The sequence below is a fragment of the Halyomorpha halys genome, unplaced genomic scaffold, assembly GCF_000696795.3.
Source record: "Halyomorpha halys isolate HHAL.00 unplaced genomic scaffold, Hhal_1.1 Scaffold410.1, whole genome shotgun sequence".
Taxonomy (NCBI): domain Eukaryota; kingdom Metazoa; phylum Arthropoda; class Insecta; order Hemiptera; family Pentatomidae; genus Halyomorpha; species Halyomorpha halys.
In genome coordinates, this window is record NW_027111460.1 from 471,441 (window position 1) to 497,514 (window position 26,074).

The 26,074-nt window shown below is 29.3% G+C and overlaps 1 protein-coding gene across 1 annotated transcript in view; it reads right to left on the bottom strand.

The window, feature by feature from the left end:
• Positions 1–270: 270 nt before the first annotated feature.
• Positions 271–26,074, bottom strand: part of LOC106682389 (multidrug resistance-associated protein 1) — a 50,638-nt gene continuing 24,834 nt past the window's right edge. Inside the window, exons 15-32 of the mRNA XM_024360377.2 lie at positions 25,336–25,529; positions 22,693–22,869; positions 21,069–21,236; positions 18,825–19,002; positions 18,628–18,730; positions 18,457–18,556; positions 17,813–18,032; positions 16,381–16,601; positions 15,068–15,157; positions 14,896–14,986; positions 11,413–11,521; positions 11,197–11,323; positions 11,024–11,122; positions 8,957–9,103; positions 6,079–6,237; positions 5,666–5,832; positions 4,471–4,665; positions 271–2,526 (exon numbers count right to left, since the gene is read on the bottom strand). Of these exons, the coding sequence (XP_024216145.1) occupies positions 2,415–2,526; positions 4,471–4,665; positions 5,666–5,832; positions 6,079–6,237; positions 8,957–9,103; positions 11,024–11,122; positions 11,197–11,323; positions 11,413–11,521; positions 14,896–14,986; positions 15,068–15,157; positions 16,381–16,601; positions 17,813–18,032; positions 18,457–18,556; positions 18,628–18,730; positions 18,825–19,002; positions 21,069–21,236; positions 22,693–22,869; positions 25,336–25,529 (2,657 nt within the window). The 3' untranslated portion in view covers positions 271–2,414. The remainder of the gene's footprint in view (positions 2,527–4,470; positions 4,666–5,665; positions 5,833–6,078; positions 6,238–8,956; positions 9,104–11,023; positions 11,123–11,196; positions 11,324–11,412; positions 11,522–14,895; positions 14,987–15,067; positions 15,158–16,380; positions 16,602–17,812; positions 18,033–18,456; positions 18,557–18,627; positions 18,731–18,824; positions 19,003–21,068; positions 21,237–22,692; positions 22,870–25,335; positions 25,530–26,074) is intronic.

Below are 26,074 nucleotides of genomic sequence, written 5' to 3' on the forward strand. Positions count from 1 at the left end.
AATATTTATCAGTTATTCTATCTAAGTAAAGAAGCAATCGAGATAAGACTTTTTTTTAAAATTATTAGTACCTGTAAAGTATAGAAAAACAATTTTTTTGCTGTTTTTTTTGCAAAAAATTGTGCATTACAGTAGTATTCAAAATCATAAAATATTGTATACTTCATATATCTGTTTCCTCTACATATTTAATTGTAATTAAAGACAATCTTAATTAATATACTAGTATCAATTTCATATGAAAGTAGGGTGGTTAATGAAAATTGTATATCTGAACCAGATTTTTATTTATTTCTATATTTATTTTCATAATTTGAAATAAATAATTGATAAGCTAAACAAAATGGAGAAAAAACTTAATATACTGTAGTAAGAACGAAAAAAAAGGAAACAAAGATAAAACCTAAGACATAAAAATTATATTGAAAATCTTATCTTAGCTGTGAACAAAACAAAACATAATGGGGTGTCCTTCATTTTTAACTATCAGTTTCTGTATATAATATGTTAGAATAAGTATATTTGAACTCTTAGAGTGATGCAATATCTACATATGTTTTTTTGTTTTTTAACTACTGATGTGATATGTATAATCTCAAGCCTATTAATATATGATAAGTTGACTGGTTTAATTACACAATAGCAGTGATTAAGATTCAGACCTTGCAATAATAAATCTGTGCCAGGCGCTATTGGAATTTTAGAGCTGAAATACTAGTAAATATTACAGATATCTGGGCTATTGTCAGCTCTATGATTTTTAGAAAATTATTCAGTATTTATTTCTTAGGCCTATAGCAGAAGTGGCCAAAAATCAGCTATAGTTAAAACTAATAGCTAAGGTTGCCTTGGCAACACCCTTATTCATGAATGAACCATTGATAAATAAATACCGTATCCATGGCAATTTTATCTATTAGTTTCAACTATTGCTAATTTCACCCAGCTCTGGCCTATATTATTTTCTTTCATCTCCATTTTCAATAATATCCATAGCACTACCATCAGTATAAGTTATAAGTTATATAAGTTCAAGAATCACGTAGAAAAAAAGTCAAATATTTCACCCCAATTTTTTATTACTTTATTAAAAACTATCTATAATTACTAGTCAAAATTGATGAGACTACAAGGTATATCTTTTAAACTAGCTACAGCACTAGAAAACCTAATAGAACATCATTTAAAGTTGAGTAAATTTGCTAAAATATGAGCTCTAATAGAGCTGTTGCGCCATCTTGGTTTTTGTATCACGAAGTTATTATAAACAATGAAACTTGGTTAGCTTGCTTTTTGGATAAACAAATCAAATGAATATTAAAATGATACATAAAATATATTATTTACTCAAAAAGACCTTTTTACAATATATATTTATAAATTAAAGCTAGTTTAATTTACTATAAAGTAATTTTGAAACAGCCAACATTTGTCATTATAGTCTATGGTGTGTATCTTCATAGGAGTTGTAGTTTTCATCATATTTTCCAAAATATATCAATAAGATGATGATTACTAGTTGTTCAAACAAAACTTTTGGTTTCTGAAAAACAATATCTAAGGAACCATTAGATGTACAGATGTCTGCTGGCAATGAAATTAAAGATAGTTTAATGCACTATAAAATAGTTAATAATGTTTATCCTCATAAGGGTAGTAGGGTATATGATATTTTCATATAAATATGAATTTGGTATATGAAATTTTGTCCGAACAACTAGAAATCAGTTTATTATAGTAAATATCATGAAAATTGATGCTCCTACAAACATAAACATCATCAGCTACTTTATAGCACATTAAAATAGCTTTAATTTTAGTGCTAATAGACATCTCCACATCTCATGGTTTCTTAATTAGATTTTTATATTTAAATTCATTAACTACTGATTTCTCAGAACATTTTTTATGAAATTTTTTTTCTAAAAAAACTGTATCTCGGGAAATATTGAACTTAATTAACTCAATCAGGGCTCATATTTTAGCAAATTTACTCTTCTTTAAATGATTTTCTATAAGGTTTTCTAGTGTTTTTGTTAATTTCGAAGATATACAGCTCCAAATGAATTTTTTTTTTTAACGTTTTGAAACAGCTGTCATTTTTTATTCCCTCTACCTATACTTGACAGACTTATCAATTTCGACAAGTAATTATACATAATTTTCATTAAACTAATAATAAATTGGGGTAAAATAACTAACTTTTTTTTCTCTTGGGTTCTTGTACTATATTCAAAAGCTGATGGTTGTAGTTAGTAATTTTTTATAATTACATTATTACTTAGGTATCATTAATTATCCCATTTTTCCTCAATTACCATTACCTTTTATGACTGGCTCTTCATTTATAAATTTGATTTTTTGAGATTTTTTTTCTGATGAAATTATTAGCTGAGGAACCAACAGAAACCTATCTAAGCAAGACCTGCATCTTGGGCCAAACTATAAAAGATTGAAGATTTGTTTTTAAGGAGGATTGCTGGTACATCAAATTCTACAATTCTACCTTGATCCAAGACAAGAACTCTGAAAATTAAAAAAATTACCTTAGAATCAGTGTTAATGAATTTAAAGAAAAATATTTTACAACTTATAAAATATATTTACTATTAATATTCTTAAATCCTTAAGAGAGAAATGCTTTATTTATTTATGAGTGGTGCTGCCCAAATATACTGCAACGTAACAATAAGTAGAATATTTACCAATCTTCTATACAATGTAATTTATTTATTTTTTTCCTTTACCTATATGTGTAAGATGGAGTAAGGGGAAGTATGGCAGTCATGAAAAATTCCTTATTCAATTTTTTATGGTCTCCTGAGTTCAAATAACCAAGTTTCGCAAAATAGCACCTAGCTCAAGGAGGAAAATTCTTATAAAACTTAAATTACATATTTTGGGCAAGTGTAAGCCTAGGATGTTAACATTGTTGAGTAACCAAAAGTGCCACTTTATATAATCGATTTTACAATATCAAAAGATTTCTCAAAAAAGACTAATAATTTTGATTAACCTCTAAAATAAATATGGAATGAAGTGTTCTTTAATTCCAGATAGGCCTTATTCTCAATGAAATAGTCAAACAGGCCAAAAAATATGAAAAGATATGATGATCAATTTGAGGAGATAAAAAGAAAAATATGTTTCCCAGGTTGAAAAACATTCCCCAAAATAAGAATAGCAATATAATAGTAATAATAAGAGTAAAGCGTACAATAGTGTTATATCCTCTTTATTGATAAAAAGTTGTTTTTTATGTATATATAGTTTTAGTTATATTTTCTTTTATGTATCAATGTTAATATTTGTTGATTTGTTTTGTTAAACCAAAAAGCAACCTAATCAATTTTCATCAGTCAAATATGGAGTAAAAATACATTGGTCAAAATATTCAAGATGGTGGTGCACTTCCTTCCAAAGTCTAGTGAATTGCTGTTATGTTGAGAAGATAGATTAAATTGTTATCAAATTATATTATTTTCTATCATTATTGTATTTACACTAAATTTAAGAAAAAATAGAAGAGGGGAATAAGTATAAGGAAAAATATACATTAAGCAAATCATAGACAAAAAATCAAAATGGTTGTGCGACAATCAATGTTTGCATAGACTATCGAACAATGAACAAAGGAAACAAGATCTTTTTTGTTGAGATGGTAGGAGAGATGATGTCTCCTGGAAGAAGGGGGTGCTGATCATCCTTTGTTTTCTGTCAGTGGTAGATATTTAGAAAGAATACATCAGTAATCACCAGTCATCCAAGAAGATTATACAATTGAAGGAAGAAAGAATCTTTGTTTGGATTGCTGGGAGTGAGGACATCTCCTGGAAGCTGGTGGTACTGAATCCTTTGACTAATGTCAGAGGTTGCATCATCAGAAAGACATTAAGAAACATTAGTCATCAAAGAAGAATATATAATTGGTTAGTTTGCTCTATCTAGGATTTAATTATATTTGTAAAAATAGGCATTAATTTAGTTAATTGTCAATGTTTTCTGATTGTTTGGAAAACCTGCCCTGAGATAAAAGTCAATAATGTCATATAATTTATAATAAAATTCTCATATCAATTTAATATTTAATCTATTCATTTAAACCTTGTCATCTTCAAAGCTATACTTTAGATCTGAGAATAATAAAAACTACTAAATTTCCTTTTAATTATTTTTATAAATCTGGAATATTTCTATACACATAAATTAAAATTTACAACATAGCATTATTTAAACAATGTATTATATGTACTTGACAAAATGAGGAATATTTGCATACGAATATGGGGTAAACCTGAAACGTAGTACAACAAATACAGAATAGTGATAATATTCTAAACGGAAGTTTTTTTCACCTCATCTTCTTAAAAAATAAAAACATTATGGCTAAGACATAATTGAGAGATTCCCAAAACAAAGGCTTAAAATTAATCATGACATAAACATATAAATACACATTTGATTTCTAACCTGTCAGAGTCCATAATTGTGTTTAATCTATGAGCAATAGTAAGGACAGTACAATCAGCAAACTCTGATCTGATTGTCCTCTGGATGAAGTCGTCAGTTTCCAGATCGACAGCTGCCGTAGCTTCATCCAAGATCAAGATCTTAGTTTTACGAAGGAGAGCTCGAGCCAAGCAAATTAGCTGTCGCTGACCAACACTAAAAATACATAATATCTTCAAATTACAATTCATCTTAATCTTTTAAATGTATCTCCCAATCATAGTAAACTATTATTTAGTTCATTTTTAAAAGGGAGTAGGATAGCTCAGTAAGTAAGATGCTATCTTACTATCTCCAGGGCCCGAGTTTGAATCTGGCTGTGGCCGAAAATTATCCATTCTGTTATATCAGCCAGTGGCACCCCAGTCTCTACAAAATGGGTACCCTACTTACTCAGCTTGAATGAAGAGAATTAAAAAACATACAAATAACGAGCATTGTCAAGAAGCTGGGCCATCCATAAATCAGATAGTTAGGCGCAGCCTTAACAATCTGAGATCTGCTGGCGGTGCCAGTTCGAATCTGGCCAGGGCATTGACTTTTTTCATTGAGTGGTGGTCCCACAGAATGAAAAACTTGACCCCCCAACCATGGTTAGGCATTATAAGACTCCAATGGGAGTCTTGACAAAAAAAAAATAGTCTAGAAGCTGAGGAGCTTATTTTTATTACTAAAATAACGAAAAACCATTAATTTTGGGCACAATTATCATTTGTATAAAAACATTTTATTAATGTTAAATTGAAAAATTTTACAATTAAAAAAAAATGTAATTTGTAAATTATTATATAATTATATTTAAATAACTTATAAATATATATTAGTGGGAGTGGGTAACTCAGTGGTAAGGCACTGTGCTACTAACGCCAAGGACTCGGGTTTGAATCCAGCTGTGGCAGACAATTATTCTCTGTTTAACTTAAGCTATGAGTCGGCTCTGTGAGTTCGAGAGCTCTATGGGATCCACCCAGTCTCATAAAGTGGGTACCCTTAATTACCAAAAAATCTGGCAGTTGAACATGATCTTGAACAAATCACCTCCTTGTACAACTCATTTTCAAGAAACAATACTTCCTAGCAAAGTACTGAACTCCTGAACATTTCATGGGTGACAGTGGTACAATTTTTTTTTTTCAATTATTAAAGATTAACGTACCTCAAATTTTCACCGCCTTCAGACACTTCATGCTGCAGTGCAGCAGGTAACTCTTGGACAAAAGCTTTTAGATGGGAGAGCTCCAATGCCTTCCAAATCTGTTCATCATTGTAAATGCCAAAAGGATCGAGATTCATCCTCAAACTACCGGAAAAGAGTACAGGATCCTAAGAAGTGCATAATAAAATAATTATAAATAAGACATGAAATATTTTTATACTAATTAAACTAGGGCATACAAATTTTCAAATTATTGATAACATTTTAGGCTTTTTAAAAAATTTGTTAAAAAAACATTGTCTAGGTTTTTTTTATATATTAATCAAAAGAATATTAATAAAAATAAATGTAACCAATAAAAAATAATTAATCAATACAAATCTCATTTTTTTTTTTTTTTTATGGGTTCTTACCTGAGGAATGATGGTAAGGCGAGATCTCAGAAATTGAAGACCAAGTGTTGATACATCCACGCCATCAATTAATATTTTTCCATCAGCTGCTTCGATTATTCTGAATAAACTCAATGTCACAGAAGATTTCCCAGCACCAGTACGGCCCACGATACCAATCTAAAGAATTTTTTTTTTAAATATTTATTTATTGCTATTTACAACTGTACATTATAATACAATCTAAAGAATAAAACCAAAAAAATGAACTATCCCAACTTACCTATAATTCTTTATAATCTGATCACCATTAAATACCTTATAAGTTGTATTATCAATATTTATAATACAATCTAAAGAATAAAACCAAAAAAATGAACTATCCCAACTTACCTATAATTCTTTATAATCTGATCACCATTAAATACCTTATAAGTTGTATTATCAATATTTCACTGCAGTTAAAATGAATAGATCAAATTTTATAAAATAATCAATTAACCTAAATCTACAAAAAATTAATTTGAACTTTACTCAGAATTTTAAAAAATGCTTGTTTTATGCATCTCATAGTCGTCTAGGGCTCTACCTAAGAAAAATTTTAAAAATGACTTATACAGTACGAGTAATTATAATTTCAGGGGGCCCAAACTTCTTCTTTTTGAGAGTATTTTATGCTTCCTAAATCCTACAGCAGTCCTCAACCCTAATCCAAGGAGAGGTCCATCATGTCGCTAGGGTCTAAATACAGGTTCTGCTTCAGATTCCTTGGTTTTTTAATAACTTCTTTCCAATTATATCTTCTTCTTTTTTCTCATCCTCCTTAAGTGCCTTTCAGTGTGGAGGAACCTCTAACCACTTGGTCCACACATCTTGGTCCATGGCAAGCATCTCCATTTGAGCCAGCGTTTTTCCTCTTTCCAGACCTAGTCGTTGGATATGTTCCATATAGCTCCTTCTAGGTCTGCCTCGTGGTCTCCTACCAGTCAACCTCACCTTCATACATTTTCTTGGCACTCTGTCTTCCCCCATTCTACAGACTTATCCATACCATAGAAGCTGTTAGTGTTCAATCACTGATTTTACTGAGGGGATCTTTTATTCTTTCATTCTTTATCCTATCTTTCCAAGTGTTGCCCAATATTCTTCGCAAAAATCGCATTTCAGCAGCCATAATCCTACTCATGTGCTTGTCTTGGGTCACCCAACTTTCACTGCCATATAATAGTGTTGGAAGATATATTCTTTTAAAGATATAGAGCTTGATATCCTTACCTACCTCCCTCTTTTCCACAATAGTATTTCATATCTGGTAATAAATACTATTTGCTTTATTTATCCTATTGGACACTTCTTGGTATATTTTTCCAGATCTATTAAGAATTGTTCCAAGGTAGGTATAGAAATCCACTGTTTCCAATAATTCATCATTGTATACTATTTGTACATTGCCCACGTCCACTTCATCTCTGGCAACAGTCATAACCTTGCTCTTGCGGCTGTTAATACTGATATTGATATTGATAATAATATTAATAATGATATTAAATTAAATATAAAGAATTTATTTTTAAGACCATTTTTAACCCTATGAACATATGTTGTACCACCGCTAAATAAATAAATTAGAATTTTTCAAATAGTTTGATCGGGATCAAATAGACAACTGAAAGGTTAAAAAAATATGTTAAGGCCTTTCTCACCACTGAGCTAGCAGATACAGAAAAGTTGGTAAATCATCATTTTTATGAAACTGCGATAGTCCACCTTGTAGCAGTTACAACATTAAAGATTGTAATTATTAAATCATTTAAACTCTTTTACTTTGTTAAAAAAAACATTTAGGAATATTATTCTATATCTTCTTTTCTAATTAGATTTATGGACAGGATAATATTTAATTATCATCTGAGAAATTGGCATCGCACAGAGAAAATTACTTGTGTAAATCTTGGTATTTTTTTTTTTTTTATTTCAATAATTTTCTTGAATATTTGCCAATTGCTCAAATATATTATCCAATTTGTATTTGTTATTTTTCTTTTCAATATATACTTTATTTGTCATTTGCTTTTAATATATGCTGTTATAATTGAATTCCAATTTTTAACTTAGCTCTAATATTTTTTATATAATTTAGTAGTAATAAACAATTAAATACAATAAATATGTAGTTCAATTGTAATCAAATTTCATTTATTTTAACTTAGTGAATAAATAATGAATTTAAATATTTTTTATCTTTAATTAACATTGTAAATAATTTTAATATCGACTTTATTTTCTATCAATTCAATATAATTAAGTTTAAATATGCTCAAAAAGTATTAGAATTAGAAATAAATAAATTTCTAAAAATACAAAACATCTGTTTACAATCAAAAACTTATCGGAAATGAGAAATTTAAAAGTTTAAAATGTTTTATTTATTTTTAACAATGATTAATAGGTATTATAAAATTCATTGGAACGGTTTTGGTAAACCATTTATACTAGTGACCGATTGTGAGTTTTTGAACAGTTTTCAAAACAATCACTGGTACATGTGGTGTTATTATTTCCTGGAAAAAAAAATATTCAAAAAAAAAAAATATTAAAAATAAAAATAAATATTAAATATCTAAAAGAATAATTATACATGTAAAAACATTTTTAGCATCAATAGTTTCACCCTATAAAGGGTTAAATATGACCTAAAAAAAATATAATCAGTGGTATCTCTCGTTTATTTCCTCTCAAAAATTTTTTTTGTGGTATGCCCCTTTCATTATTGTGATATAACTGTCAATAAAGTACATTAAATTTCTTTTATAACTTAGTAATTAATTAAAAAAACCTAATTATTAAAAACCTATTCAAACTTGTATTACAAGAAATATTAACCTTATACATTGTTTACCTTCTCATTAGCTTTTGTAGAGAGGTTGATCATATTAAGCACCAAATCCAAGCCTTCTCGATACCGGACCGAATAGTTTACCAATTCCACTTTACCCTCCTTCGGCCAGTCATCTCCTACAGGGCTCGAATTGTACCAAGCTGCTTCCTTCAATATTTTACATAAGAATATATTAAAATTATACTAGTATTAAATTTTATGGTAACTGTTTTAAATTTGAAAATAATATTTTTTTAAATTGTTTAGAAAACACAACAAATAAAGTTTAAAAGAAACTTAAAACATAGTACAAAAGTTTAAAATAGCTCGGAGGTTCCATAATTTAAATTTTAATGAAACCACCAAACTATACAAATTATATCTTTTAAAGGATTCAAAATATTTTCTGAAAATCTTAGTGTTTAAACCAGTGATGGAAAAACAATGTTCTTAAAAAAATTAATTTCCTTTCACACTCTAAGCTTATATGAAAAGAATTAAATAGCTTAAGAATAAGAAGCATTGACTAGAAAAGCTGAGGAGATTATTTTTATTACTAAAATTGCATTAAAACCATTAATTTTATTAAATTTAGGATACAATTACACTTGTATTAAAACATTTTATTAGTGTTTTCCTGAAAAATTTTACATTTTTAAAAAATTATATATATTTTGTAAATTTATATATAATTGAAAACTTTTTTAAAAATTTTTTTTATTGTTATTAACAACGGTATAAAAATATATAAAACAAGTAAATTTGCAGTAGGTAATATAATGACATGATACAAACATGTGGAGAATCTACCCATTGATAGAACTCCAATAACATTTCTAGAAAAGATCTTGAGGCCATCCTCTCTTCAGATTCCTAGGAAGATTATCAGGCAATGAAGGAGAAGCCAGGCTAGTAACAAATGGGTTTGGGTGGTTGGGAAGTTTATCATGGAAGGACTGGTATCTGGTTTTGCCCAAATCAGCAACATATGCAACATTGAGGTCCTGATGGATAACTTGATTTGTAACAAAGTAAGGGGCATTAAGGATTTTATGAAGGACTCCAGATTTTAAGGATTGGATTCGGGAGGAATTCAATGGTTTAATGAATAATTGAAAACTCGCTGTATAACAGTGAATTATATTTAAATAACATATAAATAGGTATTAGTGTGAGTAGGTAACACAGTGGTAAGGCACTGTGCTATTATCTCCAAGGACCCGGGTTGAAATCTGGCTTCAATAAATAATTATTTAGTTTCACAGAAGCCGTAAGTCAGCCCTTTGGGGTCTACCCAGCCTCATGAAGTGGGTACCCTTAATTGGGTAAAAATCTGGCGGTCGAACGTGATTCTGACTAAATCACCTCCTTGCACAACCGTTGGTCTAGTATAAGCACTTCCATACTAAGTACTGCACCCCTGACCCTCCATGGATTGTAGTAATACAGATTTATTTTTTTTTTCAATAAATAAAACTTATATATTTGAAATTCACTACATAATTTTGAAAAAACTGTAGATTGTGCATTATTTTTTATTTTTGTAAAACAATATATTGGATAGTGGGAAAATTACCCGAAATGTTGTTCTGATGTTAAAATAAATTAAAGAAGTAAAAAAAAAAAATTATTTCTTCCAAAAAAAGATTGTTGTATGAAATGAAAATTGTTGCATGAAAATTATTTTGTATTTTTGATTTAAAATTAACTTAAAAAGTTCTCATTTGACCAACACTAGTAGATATATAATATATGTAAAGTATTAAATAATGGTAACTTAGCATTATTTAATACTTTACATATTACACTTTCTTAGTATGAAAGTAATAGAAGTAACAACAGAAAGTGTAATATGTAAAGTATTAAATAAAACAACATATGCAATAATTGGACTCCAAATTAAACTATCTAATGATTTTTCAATATAAACACAATTAAAATTTTCAAGAACTCTGGAATCATTATAACAAAGGAAACAAGCTTTCTAATGTAGTATTTACGACTCAGTATTGTTATAAATATTAAAAAATACAGAATTAGTAAACAGTAAAAGTTTAAAATAAAAAAATGCACATAATAAGGTAATACCTGAGGTGTATTGGAATATTCTTCAATTCTCTCTAAAGCTATGACACCAGATTCAACTTCTGCAACCAGAACAACTAACAGGTGTAACAAGTTTGTAATCTGATGAAAAATAATAACTATTAACCATTAACTAAAAGAAATAATATAAATAAAAAATAAATGATAACTGTTACCTCTAGTGTATAACTGATCGAAAGCCCAACGATTCCAGGGCTCAAGTAATCTTTGCCGATGACTGCAAAAAGAGATGCGAAAAAACAAATCAAACCTCCAATTAATTGTAGTCTAATACCAAGCCACCTAAAAAATAAATTTTAATCTAACAATAAATTTATCTTACTATAGTCGTGAGAAAAAAATAAAATTTTTTTTTTCAAAATAATACTTACTTTTCAGCAACTATAATGGCATAAGAGGACGATTGGTTTATGTCCACTTTCACATTAGATTCCTCAATGAATCTCTTTTGAGCACAGTAAGCTCTTATCACTGAAGAACCTATTTAGAAAGTTCTCATAATTATAAGACCAATACATGCATACTATTTCAAGTTAATTTGAATATGCTTTAAATAACGGATTAAAAAAGAAATTGAACAAGGCGAAATTAAAATTGCTAGGTGTGAAAAAAGTAGTAATTCATGCTGACAACTAACATATTCATTCATTCATCATTGGTGCGACAGCCCGTTACCGAGCCTGGGCCTCCTCTAGTAGCTTCAGCAAGGAGCTCCTGTCTTCTACTTCTGGCACTACTTCTACTTCTAGATCTGGGCATCCATTGATACAGCGTCTGACTATCTCATGTTCGGCTTCCCTACACTTCTCTTTCCATGTAATTGCTTGGATAGGACTTTAATTAGGATGTCATTTCCGCGCATCCTTGCCATATGACCCGCCCATCAGAGGCATTTATCAATTTAGTTAAGACTAGTCAGTGAAGAGATAAAACATTCCAGTAGGCAAAACTTAGGTTAGTTAGACAGTTCCTAGTATGTTTCCTAAACAACATCAATCAACTGGCTTCAACTGTGTGAGGTTTCTTAAAATGTGGAATTTAAGGGGAGCAGGTAATCGGCCCACTGGCCCTGAGTCAGGGATGGAGGGGCAGCCTCCTTAGGGCACCCTCACCTGCTTAAGCTACCTTAGGGTGTGTACTGAAAGTGACCTTGTATTAGTGTAAGTGTATTATACTGTTCTGTGTGCATCGATGCTGTGTACTGAACTCAGAGACCCGGGGGAGCGTTAATCCCCACTAGCCTTGCACTGGACAAGCCCATGTGGGTGAGAACTAATATATAAACATGTATTTTATAATATTTACAGTCAACAAATATTTCAATGCAAAGTATAATATAACTCTTCAGAATTAATGGTATATAAATAAATGGTCTAGCAAAGTAGCTTGAAGAAATTCCCAGACACATTTTCTCTGATCATTTTTGAATCTTTTATACTTGTTACCTCATTAACCATCCATTAACTAATAATAACTGTAAATTATTTTTGAGGTGTATATAAATAAATAAATAAATATTCTTTTTAGTCAGCATAAATAAATATTTTTTTGTTTATTTATATTGTTCCTTTGCTGTCCGCTGTCCCCCAACCATCTTCTCCAATCATTAATTAATAATTTATTTTACTTATTAAATGCACTTATCAAATGTTGATAAGGTAAACTTTATATTTGGATCAGGACTTAAACAGATTTATTTATTGGATACTAATTATTTGGATTAAGGCTCTTTAGGATCTTTAGGCTTTGATATAATGATTCCATTATGGTATTATAATGATTGAAATATCCGCCTATAAAACTTCTAGTTATGTGTTATTTTGAAGCAAACTGGCAGATAAGTAGGGTATGATCAGAGAATCATCCTGAGATGTCCGTAGTACAAGAGGAGATAATAATCAGTGAAACAGAGGAAAAAAGTCAATTATTTCACCCCAATGTTTTATTACTGTAATGAAAACAATGTATAATTACTAGTCAAAACTCATGAGTCTGCCAAATATAGTTAGGGGGAATACAAAATGGTGGCCGTTTCAAAACATTAAAAAAAAAAATTTTCATTTGAAGCTTTATCTTTGAAACTATGAACAACACTAGAAAACTTAAGAGAATATCATTTAAATTAGAGTGAATTTGCTCAAATATGGGTTTTGATATAGCTGTTAACATTCAATAGTTCCTGAGATAGTTTTTTTTTATAGCAACATTTCATAAGAAATGTACAAAAAAATCAGAAGTTGGTGAATTTATTTAGGGAAATCTACATCTCAGGAACCATAAGACTTACGGATGTCAATTAGTACTCAAATTAAAGCTAGTTTAATGTGCTATAAAGTAATTTTGAAACATCCAACATTTTTCATTCCCCTTAACTATACTCGGCAGATTCATCAATTTTAACTAGTAATTATATATAGTTTTCATTAAAGTAATCAAAAATTGGGATGAAATAACTTTTAAAATGACTTTTTCTCCTCTGGGCTCTTATACTACACATAAGACTTCAGGACCTATCTTAAAAAATAAAAGTTGGCCCCCTTAGTCTTTGAGAAAAGCCATATGTGTTCCAGAAAATAAAAAAAAATTGTAAGTTATTCAAATCAATACTTTAACTAATAAATATTTATTTTTTCTTTTCCTTTCTTTATTTTACCACCCCTTCTTTTATCCATTTTCCTTACCTACGTTATTAGTTATGTTCATTATATCATTATTGTTGTTTTAAAAAAAAATTTTTTTTTTCTTCTATTCATTTCTTCTGTTAAACTTTACTTATATTTTCATCTTTATCAATTATTATGGTTACATATATATTCTTTCTCTCAATGTTCTTTTTCTTTCCATATTTCAATTTTTAAATTATTAATAACTAATATGTTTATACTTCTTTGCATTATATAACTTAATTTTTATTTTATTTCCTTAATTATGTTATTTTACCCACTTTTTCAATTACCTATGTATATATTTTATTTCCTACTTCTCTCATCACTTCATTTTATTAATTCTATTCTGTAAAATTATTCATTTTATGTCATTCTGTTTATATTTTATTTTTTATTTTCTATACTTATTGTAGTTGTTATCTTATTCTGTTCTTAGCTCTGAAGAAGGCTAGAAACTCTAGCCGGAACGTTGGCACAATTAAATATGTTACACCAACTTATTTGTATTTCATTTTGACCGCACTCCCAACCATCTTCTCCTCGTATGTCATCCACGGTCAACTATCTCTTACAATTAATAAATATTTCTGTTTTCTTAATATAATTAATAGTAAAAAACAAACAAAATTAATTCTAACAATATTTTAATTAATATTTGATATTTAATTTTTAAATATAAGTAATAATAGAAAAAAACCAAAATTTAAGTTATTCATATCAATATTTTAACAAACTTTTATTATTTAATATTATTAAAAGTTATAAAATCAATAAAATTATAAGTCATTTATAAAATTGCAAACTATTTTATATAATCAATATATAAGTTTTAGCTTTGCTTAGCTTGGACTAACAGGGTCCATTATTATCATAACTCAGCCTAAAACTGTGTAATCCATCAGTTATCAAAACTCGCAGTGAGTTGGAATGATTGGATTTTAAGCATGACTGATAGATTTTAGGACCAATAGAAATCTAGCTGTACTGTTTCACCCTAAAAAAGCCACCCATGTTTTAATTGACGTAGAGTGGTTGGATAGGAGTGATCTTCAGTAGCTAAATGAAATTACCTAAATGAAGTTAGATCACATAAATTCATGTGTTATGTGTTTCCGGAAAATGACATACCGTCTGATATAACTAGATATGATTCGTTGTTATAAAAGAAAAAAAAAACTGATGCATTACCTGATATGCTTTCGCTAAAATGTGAATAAATGGGAGATACAGTAATAGATTCAATCCTTTGCAATTGTTGTGATGTAGCTATGTAACATTTCTATAAATAATTTTAAATAATAATAAAATAGAGAAATATTACAAGTTTATAAATATATACAATGAAGTATTTTTCTCTTACCTGAATCAAATAGTAAACAAATCCCATAGGAATGATGACAATTAAAAAATATGGTGTAGAATAGCTAATAACAAATATCGTCCCAAGCAACTATAAATCAAATTTTATCACATAATTAACCGATGTTAAATTACAATAAGTAATTTAGATAATGAAATGTCAATAATAAATCAGAAAATATGAACAAATAGCAATAAGAGAAGTCAAACAAATAGTGAAAATTTTCTTTAAAGTACATCTAACAGATAACAAACAAAATCTTTAAATAATATTAATATATTAATATAATGGGAAGTTGTAAATTTCTATGATAATATTAGAGTGTCCCAACTGTTTCGTTCTCTTCACTCTATGAATGGCCTTATTTGGTTCTGCTTGTGTAAACATGTAGGCTTTTCTTTTACCTGTCTATATCATCGGTTTCAATCGGCCCAGAGCTCTTTTACAGTACGTTTCATTTGTGCCAAAGTCACTTTTAAAACTTTCATCCACAGCATTAAACATGGGTAGCAAAAGGAAACATTTACAGCATTTTATGCTTCATTGTTTCAAAAAAGGTAATAGTGTAAAGAATATTGTCAACAAGATTTGTATTACAACTATTGCAATTGTTTGTAATTAGTTTAAAAGAATTAGAAAGAGAAATTTTAATCTAGAACATGAAGATCGCAGTGGCCACTCAAAAACAACTGATACAGACCTTATCAAGACTCCTTCCTTAAGGTGAAACAATAAATTCTACGGAATACTGTCATCTAATGGATCAATAAAAAGCTATCTTGCAAAAAATGGCCAGAATTAATGAACCGACGAGGGTTTGTTTTTCATCATGACAATGTGAGACCACATATATTAAGCATAAGAGAAAAGCTCTTATAGTTTGATTGGAATGTTTCACCGCATCCTGCATACTCTCTAGATCTTGCTCCATCTCATTATTACTTCTTTCTGTCCTTAAAAAATTCTCTTCACAATAAACACTTTAAATCCATCCACAAAATAAAAGTGCACCTCCAGGATTATTTCTTGTTCAAAACTCAACAATTTTGAAAAGAAGACATAATGAGGTGAGATGAAAAAAAGTAAAAGGCTTCTTATATAACAAAATAAATAATATCTTAAACAGAAAATATTATGTATTCATTTAAAATTAGAAGTAGGAAAGAAACTTATGAGATACCCTAATATATTGTGCATTACTGTACTTATAATAAGAATAATCTTTTCACCAACAATAAAAATTCCATTATTCAATATTTGATAGTTATATTTCTGTTTAATAATAAAATAAAAACAATAAAGTTGAATATTACCGGTGCTAAAGCCACAAAAGTCTGCTTCAACATATAAGGTATGGTATTATCTAAAACATCAATATCCTTAGAAAAACGATTCAAAATCCTTCCTTGTGGCGTTGTATCAAAAAATGACATTGGAGAGTGCATGATGTTCTTTAATAACAAGGAATGCAGCATTGCACCAGCATTAACCGCACCAATGTACCAGGTTAGTGAAGAAAATAAGTTGACAAAAGCTAAAAAATGTTAAAGTAAATTTGTCACAAGATAAAAAAGTATAATAATAAATTTTGCATCAGTAAATGAATGAGGGCAATCAATCGTAAATCATGGTAACTGAACAAATTTAAAACTTTAATATTGTTAAAATATTTGTAAATTAATGTGTTTTATCTTCAACCTGAAGTCACTTACCACAAATTAATATCAACATTATTCTTTTAATAAAATTCCTGACTAAAATAATACAAACTCCAAACATTTGAGTATGCCTTTGTAGCAATTGATGGTTATAACTCACAGAATGAATGAGCATGAATCTCACTGAATCTAAAGCATTTCATTGTTCAGTAAAAGAGAAGGATAAAAATAATAAATTGAACTACACGAAAGAATTATCAGAGATAACCGCTTCTTGGTTAAAATTAATGCTATTGCATTATTACAATTTCAGGTATTTAGCAGAGAAGCCAGAGTAACTAGAAGATTGTTTTTTTTCAATCTCTGTTAATTTTCATCTCCCTTATCATTTAGTCACAGTGAAACTTCATTTCCTCATCTGAAATATCTTCTAATTACAGACAGAGACTACATTATCTCCTCATCTGAAATATCCTGATTTCATACTGAGGCTTCATCATGTCATCTGAAATCACCTTTCCAAAATTTCAGAACAAAGCTTCATCTCTTTACCTGAAATATCTTCTAATTTCTGACCAAGGCTTCATCTCCTCAAATGCCTGGAGTTTTATCCGTCCACTCCTGTAGCCAACTTCTGTGGTGCCTAAGCTGTATCTCTTAGCCTCCAGTGATAGCGCTCAAGATTCATCCCTAGACATTGCGTGGTATTCCGCTTGATCTTTCCTCTGATCATATTTCTTATGAAGATGGATAGTTGAGGACTTCTGTTTATGTTAATACAGTAAGCCACAAATAGGCCAGTGTATAATTTTAATAACACCTCGACACCTTTCTAAGGCTTGTTTTTTATGATAATGGTAAAGAAGCAGATTAATAATGTATTTATCATTGTTACAAAGTTATTTATTCCTTTGGAAATTTTACTTAAATACTGAATCCAAAAGTGGATGTCATTTTCGAAGTAAAAGTTTTAAGTAAAACTTAAAAAAAAAAAATGAAAAATTACAAAAAAATAACTTATCCCTTTCTGCATGTAAATGACATAGTTAATAAATAATAAAAATATAATTTAATTATACATATTTACTTCCTCCGAAGCCTAACAATCCATATAACTCAAGGTACATTTTCGTTTTTCCCATATTTTGTGTACCATTGATAACAGAGTCCTTGTCATCTGACCATTTAGACAACAGTATGTATGATCCATTATCAAGTGCCTGGTTTACTACAATAAGGGCAATTGAAGTCATCCACAGAATATTTCCAATAGCTTTGAAATAATTGGCATAAATTCTCCATTGTATCTAAGAGGAAAAAAAAATCCTGATAATTACGGGAAAACATGTAAAATATAAAAATTTTCAATTTTATTCCTTAGTATTTTAATAAACAGATAAATTATTTAAACTAATGTAAGGCGCAAAGTTAAGACGATTGTGTTGAAAATCATCAAACATATTTCCGTTTTTCTCAACAGTTTATCTTCCAAATTAAAATTCTATTTTTTATCAACATAAATTTTACCCAATCAATAGTAAAAATTGACCATAAAGTACTCACTTTCACAAGATAAAAAGAACTTTTAAAAAATAAAATAAAATATAAACAATCATAAAGAAAACAATAGTAATGTCATTTAAAAAATATGTTTTAAGCTATTAAATTTTATTAAAATTACAGCATCATAAATTTAAATAAATAAAACTGTTCTAAAGAAAAATATTTTACCCTTCCAACTTCAACTTTCTCTTCTTCTATTAACTTTTTACCCGGAGGCTCCGTAGATTTATCAGTAGTACTTTTTTCAGAAAGCTCTGAAATTCTTCTCCTAAAATGTGTTAGCAATTAAATAAAAAAATGTTAAGTATAATGGTGAAAAATAAATGAGTTAGTAATTACTTTCTGGCTGAAGATAAGGATGTCGTTGAATTGTTCTGATCACTTATTTGTCTTTGAAGTTCTGGATCTGTGTTTAAAACTTCCATTATACTATCGTCCAGCACTGTCATCAAAACAAAAAAATAGAAACAAATAATATATAATATAATAAATTCAGATTCTGAAATATGCCACTAAGACTTGTGACTATAAGATACCTTCTAGTTCTTCATTGTTAATTTCTTTTAAATGGGATACGAGGAATTCACTGAATGCTCCTTTTTTTGCTAGCAGCTCACGGTAGGTTCCTATTTCTGATACTGAACCATCCTTGAGTACAACAATCATGTCTGTTTCTGGTAGGAAGGTAATACTGTGGGTAACAAGGAGTCTTGTCTGCAAAACAAAGAAACAAATTTTTTTCACTAAACTATAAATTTATATACAGGATTTTTACCAAAACCTTTTTAAGGAATTTCCTGAATTTTCCAGGTCATTTCTGAAAAAATCTAATGTCATCATAGAATAGTTATAATAGAATATGATATATACAATATTATGAGAGAAGAATCAAAAAATCAATTACTTAATGTGCTAATATATAGTAGTGGAATGAAGTTCTATGAACTCTTGTGACATCAACCACTGCTCATCAAGAAAATCAAAGAGAACACCGTAATATGATGTACCGTAAGTATGTATATGTTTATCGTCAACTTATAAGTGAAACACATTAAGCCAAAATTTCCTAAATTTTGGTTATTTGGTTTTTCCAGTTTAAAATGTTAAAAATATTAAACTCTAAATAATTTATTAATGTCAAAAAAATCTGCAAATAAAAAGTACAATTACTATTCCCATAACATTAAAAAAAAAATTTATCATCAAAGATCTCAAAATTTCCATTTTTGACATATTATATTTCACTTGTAAACCAACAATATATAACTTTTAATTGCATTTATAGTGACAAATAATGATACTGTATGTATGTAAATAAACTTTCATATCAACTTGTACAATTACATGACTTTTGGTGTTTTTTCATAAAATTCCCTAACTTTTCTAACACATTTATGATAAATTCCAGGTTACAGCACAAAACCAAAGGTAAAGAAGTTTTGTGTTTATGCAGAAAAATCGAAATTGTTCACTCGCATTGTATGTTTCAGACATCAAGGGACAAATCGGTCATCCCCAACCCTAACTCTTTCTCTCCTCCTTACTATAAAATCCTACTGAGAACAAAACATTTTTATTTACAAATGTTGTTCTCCTTTGTTTTTATTATTACAATTTTCATTAATTTTTTTTTAACTTACATTTTACAATGTCCAGGAAAGGAAGTCCAGTCGACTGAGTGGGGAGAAGAGAGAAAATTTGGGGGTTGGTAGGAGAATGTTTGCCACTACACCCTTCCCCCTTCTTTACCCACAGGCAAACTCATCTTAGATATACTATACCTATTTGGTCCCATATTGATTCAGATTCTGTCCACTACTTTCATTTATGCATTTATAAACATATTCTCCTTACCACAACTCTATTTCAAAAGCAGCTCATCTGATTTGGTTCAAATTTAGAAAGTTTGGAATTAGTGTAAAATAGGAGTAGTATCATTTTCATCAGATCCTGTCAACTACTTCAACATGCAACAAACTCCTTTCTGGATAAATCTATATTTACAGAACTGGTCTCATAGATTTTATTTTCAAACAACATATTATTAACCTTGAAATACAGATAACAACACAGAAATATATAGAAAAAAAATGATTAAAACAAATAAAAAAGAAGTTAGAAATAGTGAGAAAGCAATATTTACCTATGTAATCAACAGAAATGTTTATATAGTTCACCTTAAATCTATAGATTGGAGCAAAAACAACCGACATCCAAAGTCTAAATTCAGAAAATTCAAACTTAAAAACTTAAACTGAGGGTTTTCTGAATGGACATATGGTTGTTGTGGTAAAAAACAAAAAAAAAAAAACAGTAGTTACAGGCTTTTCTGAGAACACAATTTATTTTTGTAGGAAGATTGTCTGGGTGGCAGTCAATAAAGGTATAAAATACCAGAAAAAAATATTTAATGTTAACCAACATGTAGCCCAACTTTGCAAAGCTGAATACAAAAAGTTTCAGAATGAGTTTGGATCTCAAACTTCATGCACTCAGCCCTAATGAAGCCCTGCAAAGTGGGCCGAAACGTTGGTTACCAATAAATAGTTAACTTTTACTATTTCTTACCTTTATTGACCGCCACCCGGACTATCTTCCTACAATCTATTACATACGGTCAACTATTAATCTTCCATTATTTATTTCTCCTTGTTAAAATTTAATCTTCAATAGACAACATTACATAAAAAACTATAAAACTCTAAACATGGACATTGTTATTGTTCCAATTGTTGTAGCAATAGAAATATGATATTTCTTATCTTTATCATATTTATTACCTTTTCGCAAAGCAATCCATTCGGACCAATGATGTTCTCAAAAATATGTTTTCCAACATGGCTGTCTACTGCGCTTAGAGGATCGTCTAAGAAGTAGAGATCGCAATCTGCATACACAGCTCTAGCCAGACTGATTCTTTGCTTCTGCCCACCACTCACATTTATACCCTAAATATATTTATTTAAAGTAAATTAATTTAATACTATTCAATAAGTCAGCATTAATTTTTCAAGGGTAGAGAGTTTAATAATGATCATATATTTATTTCTATTCGTATTGCGTTATGAGATTTTTACTAAATAACATTGATATAATTTATATCAACGCTCTCTGTCAGGGATGGCCAGTACAAACACCACTGTTGCTTCCCACCAAGATGAAGAGCTTCAGCTTCACCTTGGACCACTAACTATATTTTCTATAGCCTCTTATTGTGTTGATTTATTCAGTAAAATGTAAATAATTTTAAACACGTAAACAGTATTATAAATATAAATATGTTGATTTAATAAATAAAGTTTACCAAAAAGAATATACTGAACCACAAATAAATTAGTTCTTACAGGTAGTGGCTCTCACCGGCCTTTGTATCGTTAGAAGAATCAATACCCCAGCAATGGTGTTGTAACAGTACCTTCTTGGGACAGTAAATAAGACGTTCAGTACATTCTTCCAACTCATTTTTTTATATGAAGAGTCTTATTTCATACTAGTTCCCTGTTGGTCACCTCCTCCTTCCTCTACCTGTTTTCCTTCCATAGGACCTGATGGCTAGCTACCTACCAGGCTTAAATAACCACTTTCTATCTACAGGAATAGCACCCATCAGAACGAAGTTACCTTTCTACATGACCAGGCGGCTTGTTACCCTCCGGGCTTGCATTCCTCCTTCGTACCTACAGGAATAGTACCCGGTAGAGTGAGGTAACCATCCTCAGAGAAATTATGGCTGGCAATCCATCTATCATGGCTGTCTCATCCTATCTATTCATCTCCAAATCAACTACCTTACCTATTTTGACCCCGCATTGTCGAGGCCTTTTAAATTTTTTTAGAATTTCTGTACAATTCTTTATGGTTTTAATATAAAAACACTGCTATTATCAAAGAAAAGCTAAACCTCAATTTGGAAATGAACTAAGTGTTCAGCCTCAAAAAAGGGGGATTTTTTATGGTTAATAGTGCCCTCTTTGTAACTACGCCCTCATAGGGAGCAAATCTAGTCACCGCCTAGCTATAGAATTCAGTTTGTTGAAAGAAAGTACTGTTTCCAGACAAATGGTCGTACAAAGAGGTCATGTGGTCAGGAACAAGTTCAACTATCATGTTTTCTTGCAACTGAAGGTTTTCAGTTTGTAGAGGCATGGTATACCTCAGAAGGGTTTTCTGAACCCATGATTGATCCAAAATTGAAAAATACTTGCCACAGCCAGACTCCATCCAGAGCACATTACTTGACTCACTGAGCAAGACTGCCATTTTTTTCCATTTATTATAGTACATCTTACAATGAGGTGAATTTATAAAATATTAACTATAATTTTTTTTACTTTTTGGAGAAAGGATAGGGGATATTGTTTTCATTAGTTAATTTGAATATTTTTTTAATATAAAAGGACTTACTTTTTCTCCAATTTCAGTCAAATCTCCACCTGGAAGCATCTCTAAATCTCTTTTCAATGCACATGCATCAATAACTTTATGATACTTTCTACTGTCGAGATTCTTTCCAAATAATATATTATCCTGCAGGGAACAGTTCTGTATCCAGGCTATTTGGGGAACATAGGCAATTGTTCCCTGTAAAAATAAATTAATTTTAAAATGTAACTTTATTTATTTGTTTTTCTAGAAAATTTTCTAATGAGAATAAAAAAAAAAGTATTCAAAGTACAGTTTTGTCAATGAATGAATTTAAATAAATTGTAGTTTTTTTTTCTATAAATTGCAAAGTACAGTTTTGTCAATGAATGAATTTAAATAAATTATAGTTTTTTTTTTCTATAAATTGCAAAATACAGTTTTGTCAATGAATGAATTTAAATAAATTGTAGTTTTTTTTCTTATTATAAGGACAGGACAAGTGCTAGACACAAAGTTCAAGTGGAAGGAAAGAAGTGGGAGAGCCTACTGGATAAGGAAAAAAGAATCCCAGGCAATCTTAGCAGAGCTGAGAGAGTGGCCTGTTTTCGGCTAGTGACAGGACATGATCTGCTCCAAAAACACCTCCATCGAATTGGCATCGTAGATTCCCCGAAATGTCCTCTATGCAACATGGGGGACATGGATGGGGACCATCTTTTGGCGTGTGTTGGTCTGGTGGATGTTGAGCGAGATATGGACGAACTAAGTGGACGAATAAAATTGTATTGGGCTGCGAGAAGGAAAATGGCGTAATAGCCCACTTCCTGTGGCGTAGGGGAAAAAAAAAAAAAAAAAAAAGTTGTTTTCTTTATACTTTAGGTTCACTTAACTAGAACAGTTATACAATTATTTAATAAGGTGAAGTGAAAAAATCTTTCCTTAATAAATTTCTTTAATTTTATATTATTAATTTTATATGCAACAATGTTTCGGGACCATCATCCCATCATGAGGAAACTTTTCATTATTATTTACTACAATTTTACTATTTATTTTTGATACAATATCATTTCTCATCATTTAATCAACTAAATAAAAATTACAACAATATACAATAAATTGTCTTACAACTTCATTGTTACAAGCAATCTTGATGACAAGTATGGCCTGATGATGGAGTGATGGCCCCGAAACGTTGTTTCATAAAAATGATTAAAATTAAAGAAATTTATAAATGAAAGACTTTTTCACTTCACCTAATAAGAGGGTCATTAAATAAGGGGAGTAATTATTTAATAAAATAATTTAATATTTTTAATTTTGAAGTATGTAGAATAATTATTTTTATATTCATACAATATATGAATATTGAAAAAATTTGTAGTTAATTTTTATGATACCTACGTTAACCCCTTAACTCGTTCACTCGAGTTTATTCGAGTGTGCTAAACAGGCCAAATTGTGCACACTCGAATAGTTTGAGCGGTGTTGCATTTTACCCTGCTATTTTACTTGCCACACTTGAATATAATCGAGAATTTAAAATAACAATATGATAATAATAAAATAAATAACAATGATTTATTCTCTGTAATAATTATCTATATATAGCTTTAGCATATGTTTACATAGGGAGCTAGGCATTATGACCAATATCCAAATTCCAAAATTAAAATTAAAATTTTTATTATTTTTGTATTTTTAAAAGTTTTTGCCAAGACAATGTTCTAAATTGTGATTTTTTACATTGAAAACAAGGTGATTTTTTTTTTTTAAAAAACAACTGTGTGTTAAGGGGTTAAATACAATTTTTACTGAATAAATGCTTCAATAGGAATCTTATAGTTTTAGTTTTGCAATGAACTTTATAATGATAATAATGTCACATTATAATAAAACATTAGTTTATACCATGTTAAAAAATATTTTGTAAGCAAATCAGGTTATAAACATCGCCAAAGGAATTGGATAAGTGTAGTTAAAATGAAATGAAAATGATAAAATAGTTTATTATTTTGGGACTAAGTTCCTTTAGAACAGTAATCGGGTTAAGTAATATATTAGAAAAAAACATTAAGTAAAAAACATCGCACTTAATTAAAACTTATATTATAATTGCATATTGAATAATTTTTAGTAGAAAACAAAATAAATGCATAAATAAGGTAGTTACAATATTGATAAATTATACATGCTAATGTTCAATATTTATAGTATTATAATTATTAGTGAAATATATGTTTATATTATCTATATCATTATAGTTGTTAGTGAAGTTATTATTTATTTGATTTAAGTAACTGGGACCAAAGAGAATTGCTTACGCCCAAACCAAAAACTATAATAGTAAATGGTAAAGAGCCGCAAAACGTATTGCTAGTGCTGCTACCTGTTGGTGAGATGGTGAATCATATCTGTACTTTCATAAGAAATCTAGTCCTAGTGGTGCCATAAAGACAGTGAAATAAATATAGAATATTTATTACAGTCCTACTACAATAAAGATTCTGATTCATGATACCAAATTCACATTTGCATCTCCTAGTCAAATTCCGATTTTCAGTAATTTTTTTATAATATTTCCTGAATTTGAAAAAGTTCGAAAAATTCTCTGACTTGTCCAAGTATACTAGGTCCTGAATTCACCCTATAAAATTTGTTAAATCTAATATTAAAACTTACCCTTGTGTTAACCCTTCCTGACATTTTCTCCATTTCTCCGAGGAAGGCTGATATCAAAGAGGACTTGCCAGAACCGACGGCACCAACTACAGCAACGAGGGAGCCTGGTTTTATTTTCAGATCAAGATTATGAAGTGTTGGTGTCTCTTCACCTCCCCAAGAGAATGTACACTTTTCCATTACTAAAGGTTCATCTTTAAAAAAAATAGTAATTTAAATAACTACAATCTTGACAGAAATACCAATAATGAATGAGCTTAAGATAAAAAAAAAACTTTTCACTAGTTTGTAATGCAATTCATAACGTATAATAGAGGAGTATAAGAAATAATAATTAATAAATATTGTTTTTTTAGATATTATAAGAACTTAATAATATTGTAAGCTAAGAGCTACTATTGTAAAATTAAAGTTTAATCATGATAATTGATGAACAATGTTCTGTTTCATTAATGTTCAAATATTGTTTGATATGAAGTAGGTCCTGAAATAAATGAGGATAAAGCAAAATAAAAGCTCAGCAACAGAAATAACAACAATATCAGTTATGTAGAGATAGATTTATGGGAAGAGATAGATTTAAGCTGGTAAAGAGGATTAAGTATTTAGGATCTACAGTAACTAGAAGAAATAAAAGCGAGATTTAAATGCTTATTATTTTTCAATTTCGAATTGCTGATCTCGAGCCTTCTGTCCAGAAACTTTATAACTTAGAATTTACAAAACAATTTTCTTTCCT